The 5,230-nt window shown below is 34.4% G+C and overlaps 1 protein-coding gene across 1 annotated transcript; it reads right to left on the bottom strand.

Moving 5' to 3' along the window:
• Window positions 1-830: 830 nt before the first annotated feature.
• Window positions 831-5,230, bottom strand: LOC133831511 (S-formylglutathione hydrolase). The gene is made up of 7 exons (XM_062261850.1): window positions 4,986-5,230; window positions 4,030-4,147; window positions 3,373-3,420; window positions 2,557-2,753; window positions 2,192-2,290; window positions 2,044-2,109; window positions 831-1,383 (listed from the first exon to the last, which is right to left on the bottom strand). The coding sequence occupies exons 1-7, from the start codon at window positions 5,127-5,129 to the stop codon at window positions 1,201-1,203; spliced, it is 855 nt and encodes a 284-aa protein (XP_062117834.1). The 5' UTR covers window positions 5,130-5,230; the 3' UTR covers window positions 831-1,200.

The raw sequence follows: 5,230 nt of genomic DNA, 5'->3' as shown, positions 1-5,230 counted from the left end.
TCTCATAAGATTTTTCTCATCATTTCATGGTAAAGAATATTAATCACTTGAATGCATTTTTGTGAAATATATTTGTGCTTTAATGTTAAATCTTCCAAATGAATAGTTGGGATGTGAACTATCCATTTGTGTAATTTTTGTGAATCAAATATCCAAATAAATAAGTATGCATATTGGTGACTCTTGATCCTTCCTATTTGTTACCTATTGATACATCACACTTTATTCTATTTTTATTTCTAATCTTTAAATTTCAAAAACAACAAAAATCTCACTTGTTCTATTTTCTTCATATTATTTATCGCTAACATTTATTTATTGATTAACTTGTTTCTTTACCTCCTTGTGGAATCGACCGCCCATCTATACTACGACGACCGCTAAGTGGAAGTCACGTTTGGGCGTTAAACAATGTTATATTTTAAATAATTTAAAATTTAAAGTTTAATTTTGTATTTCAAAAAATGTATATTATGTCATTTTTTTAGTATGTTAAAACAATCAACCATTAGAGTAGAGCTTACTTACACAATATTTATAATTAGAAAGAGGGGTAAATAAGGAATAATATATATAGTCTTGGATATGAATCATTATTCAACTCATTTGATTAAGGAATTTGGTTTTCGATTACAAAAACCAAACCAAACAAGCGAATGGATCAACCTTAGGAAAAGTCATTCCATTCCTACACCCATTCCAATCAACCAAACTCTACATTAGTTTTGGGGAAATTCTTGTAATTTTGTTTTGGAAATAGATTGTGCAGTGATAGTGATTGCATTGCTGCTACTTGAGTCACATGGAGAGTATTTGGATGTAATCTCTCATAAAATAAATAACTGTGATTTGATTGAGATTATATAGTTGAACTCCAGTGTTATCATTAGTTTCCCCCCAATCCTTGGATTGTAACACTCATATTATATCCAAGAATTATTGCTAAAAAAGAGTTTTCATAAGAACTACAATAGACAGAATGGAAGATGTAAATAGCTAGGTAACCATGTAGAAAAGTACCACTGACAAGGCTTAAGCTCCAATTCACACCACAAACATGAGTAACTCTAGCAACTCCTTTACTACAAGCGGGTAGATTTGTTTTACACCATAATAGTTCTCACCCGAAAACCAACTCAAACACAGACGAAACAGATATATAGGCTATAGTCGACCGAGGTTTCCGGGGTTTGGTAACCTTCATGGGAGGTTAAGAGCTTGAACATGGTGGCTAATGTGATCATCTATGAAGGTGGCAATGAAATAATAAGAGTGATCATATCCGGGCTGCATTCGCAGTAGCAGTGGAACATTAGCAGCCTTGCATGCCTCTTGGAACTTGTGCGACAGTAACTGATCGGGCAAGAACTTGTCATCCTCTCCCTGCATAAAAGAAGCAGGGGTATTTAAAAAAAAAAAGTGTTAGCTATTTTGCACCTTAAGATGTCCAACACCACATGAGGTGTCGCCTCATGATTGGTTAGCGATACCTCATAATTCTTATTAAATTCAAATAAGTGGGACCCAATATTGGATTGCACCAATAGCGGTATGCCACCTACTGTTGGGCACCAGTAGTGCCCCTTAGCAATTCTCTAAAAAAAAATGATGTCAAATTTGTCAGAACAAACACACAGGGTAACTTGTTTTCTGTTTGAATGGAACTTTATTATTGCTTCGTTTAAATACCAAATAACAACCCTCAAATACTCAGTATTCATAAAGATAATGTCACATAGGGTCACTAAAATTGTACTTCACTCCTAGTATATGAAGAGAGCCATGAAATACATCTGTTTCTAAGAGATTTTTATCTGTAGTAATTCTAGAATGATAAAATTCCAGCTCAAAAACTTTTGAGACTTTATGACTAGTTACATTCCCCAAAATAAAAACAGCCCACAAGTTTAGCGACAAGTTTTTAATGATGAACTTGGGAATATTTAGACAAAAGAAAAAGAAGATGCATTATGTACTACATAACAACACAAACAGCTCCAGTCATGTATAAATGAAAATTAAATATTTGACATCAGATAGTACCTGATCAATTAGAATTGTTGCTGACACATCACGGAACTTTGCTACAAGGTTAGTCGCGTCATATTCCTGCATTTAACAATTGTATTATAAAGTACATATACTTCAAACTCCAGAAATGTTGCATTTGTTAGATTTTTAAGCAACTAACCTCCCAATCAGCTTTGTTGCTACCGAGATAATTTGTGAAAGCTTTCTGGCCCCAAGGACAATTTGTGGGATTCACAATGGGTGCAAAGGCTGATACTGACTGGAATACAAATAATCAGAAAATATACCAAGACATTAAAAAACAGAATCAGTTTCTAAGTTGTTCTATGGCAACAACAACTTTCCAGTCGCAATGCATTATGATACAAAAAAAAAAGAACATTTTAGTTGTTTCTCCAAGTTGTCAGGTGCTTAAGCAACTTCTATACAGAAACACAAGAATTTTAAACTCACAAAATAAATCAAAGAGCTTCAGATAAATAGCTAAATATCAACCCCTTTAAGAGCCCCCAATAATGTTATTACCTTATACTTGTCAAGATTTTTAAGGTAGATTGTTAGAGCACCATGCCCACCCATTGAATGACCAGATATCGATGCACGTGAAGTATCAAGCTCTGGAAAATTTTCTTTCACAAGGTTTGGCAACTCCTTCACAACATAATCATACATACGCCAGTTCTTCCACTTCTCTTGCGTAGCATTGAGATAAAATCCAGCACCTGGTTAAAAGAAAATAATGACAGATAAATAACAGAACACATTGACGGCTTCGATGGTGATCTAAAAGCTCAATTCCTAACAAAGCTTGTATACCTTTTCTTTATATTGTTTTCATGAAATGATCTAATGCTTTGTTTGCGAAGTCTGACTTTAAAATCATCATAGTTCAGAGTGTCTTATATGCGAAATGATAAACAAACCTTTGGTAGGGAGAAAATGCCTTTATCAGTAATCTCCATCTTCGATTGCACTTTTACTTTTATAGGAAAAGTTTAATTGAAAAGTCCAAAATTTCACTTGATAATAGGAAGAACCATACCGAAAGTTGGGCCCTAGTAGACATTAGACAAGTTGATATAACCGAATATTAAAATAAAAATTAAAATGAGAGCACCCAATCCTATCATATGACATGAGTACACTCTCAATGCTTATTGCAAAATTTGAAGACACAGAATAATTCATCAGCAATAACAATTGCTCATACTGCACAAAGAGGCGCATGAAGGACAATGCAATGATGCAAGATGAACAACCAAAAGTTTTTCCAAGGAAGTATGACAATTAAATATCAGAAAATCTTATACAGAATGAAAATAACAGCTTTCTGTAGCCTACCTACACCAAAATCCCAGCTATCTGCCTCTCCTTCCACATTCAGGCCTCCTATAAATTTAGAAAAAAAGAAAAAGAAAAACAGCATGAAAAAATAGTCAATAAAACATACTCCACAGTCAGGGCATGACTACTAAAGCACACATGGCAATCCAATGCATAATAAAATGAAGAACGGCTAACTTTTGGATGAGTTTTCATATTACCCAAGTTTGTACTCTACAGTTTCTATGAGGTACCATGAAATAGGAAAGGTGCTTATAGTTATTCTACCAAATTATCTTAATGCAGTGGACAAGAAAAGATATAACAAGGTATCATAAGCTGATAAATTTTACTGATCAATAATAGACTATATTGGGTATAGAAATCAAGTGTTTCTTTCTTATCCATGTATGTGTTTTACTTGCCCTATTGAAACACAAGTTTTGGGGAATCTTTCATGCAATTAGTTAAATTGAGCAAGGATGTTCGTTTTTTTTTTTTTACAAATAACAAATTAAAGACACTCCACATAGTTTTATGCTATTCCAAAGCAATAAGAAAAGCAGAGAACTTTAACAGTGTTAAAATATATTGAAGTTTTGGCTGCTTTGGTAATGCTGCTGCCAAAATATGTCATTCCAATTCAGAGAAAGAAAAATGAAAAAAGTTGCTTACTTGGAGATGTGTCAGGAGCAATCAGAGCAACACCCTCTCTTGAAGCTGCACGTTGTGCTCCAGACTTTATTATAAAATTCTCATCTGAGCAGGTGAGGCCTGAGAGCCAGTAAAGCACCTGTTCGTTGAAAAAATGAAAACTTTTACATGATGTAATTACATTGTGATACATAAAAGCTGGTATAGTTTAAATGTGGAGGGGAAAACTTCACAAGAGCAAGAAAAACACTTCCAAAATCCTTCAACGAGAAACCACACACCCATTCAAATTCTTCCCCTTCCACACACACATACCCCCCTAAATCATAACAAAACCAATTGAACAATTAATCGCAATTGGCCTCCTTATTCCATTTGATCGTGGCATACTTAGCAGATGAAACGATGATCACAAACTAATGAGAAATAATATGTCAATCTTCTTCTTTTTGCAATGGCACTGTATAATCATCACATGTCATTACGCAAGAAGCACTTTGCTGGGAATTTATAAATATCTTCTATAAAAAATTACATAGAAAAGTATACACAATAACACAAATGCTTTAACCGATCTCTGGTAAATAACAGTCATAATGCTCTACATTTTGTCTTCTTTAGCATCTGGGTAAGATCACATTTTTCACATAAATATTTCCTTTATTCAAATTTTGAGTCAATTTCAACCGAAACCCACCAAGTCTTCCCTCGGGAACTAAATTTATAGTCACACACATATATAACGAAAAGAAAAAGATCAAATTCTAACACGCAAATCCAGACCATCCCAACTTCATTAATTATCACCCAAAACAAAGTGACAGTACAGAGTCCCAACAAAAACCATACAATTTCTCCAAATAACACAACCCCATCTAATAAAATTGCAGCTTTATGAAAATCCAGACGCCAAGTTCCCATATTGGCATAAAAAGGGAAATGGGTATGTGAGAAAATTGAAGATAAGGATTACTTACAGGAAATTTGTGGGAAGGAGAATGAGGAGGGAAGTAGATGTGGAAGGTCATGGAGCAACCGAGAGTTGGACTGAAATGCTTGTATCTCTTGTTGAATCCTCCAAACATCTTTGTGCTGCTGATCTCAGTTGGTTTGGTATCCATCTTCCTAAATTCGCTATGGGTCGTCTTCTTCTCGCTCTAGAAGAATTATGCAGGAGCGAGTGGAGTGAGTGAGATGGTACTCTCTAGTCTCTAGTGAAAAT

This window comes from Humulus lupulus, chromosome 4 (assembly GCF_963169125.1).
Source record: "Humulus lupulus chromosome 4, drHumLupu1.1, whole genome shotgun sequence".
In the NCBI taxonomy this organism is placed as follows: domain Eukaryota; kingdom Viridiplantae; phylum Streptophyta; class Magnoliopsida; order Rosales; family Cannabaceae; genus Humulus; species Humulus lupulus.
Note: the sequence above shows the minus strand (reverse complement) of the source record. Positions and strands in the feature narration are given on the sequence as shown.

Coding starts and splice junctions, on each gene's coding strand:
- LOC133831511 (XM_062261850.1), bottom strand. CDS start 5,129: ATGGATACCAAACCAACTGAGATCAGCAGCACAAAGATGTTTGGAGGA. Junction 4,148..4,985: donor CTCCTTCCCACAAATTTCCT/GTAAGTAATCCT, acceptor TTCAACGAACAG/GTGCTTTACTGGCTCTCAGG. Junction 2,754..3,372: donor TAGCTGGGATTTTGGTGTAG/GTAGGCTACAGA, acceptor TCTTTTAACCAG/GTGCTGGATTTTATCTCAAT.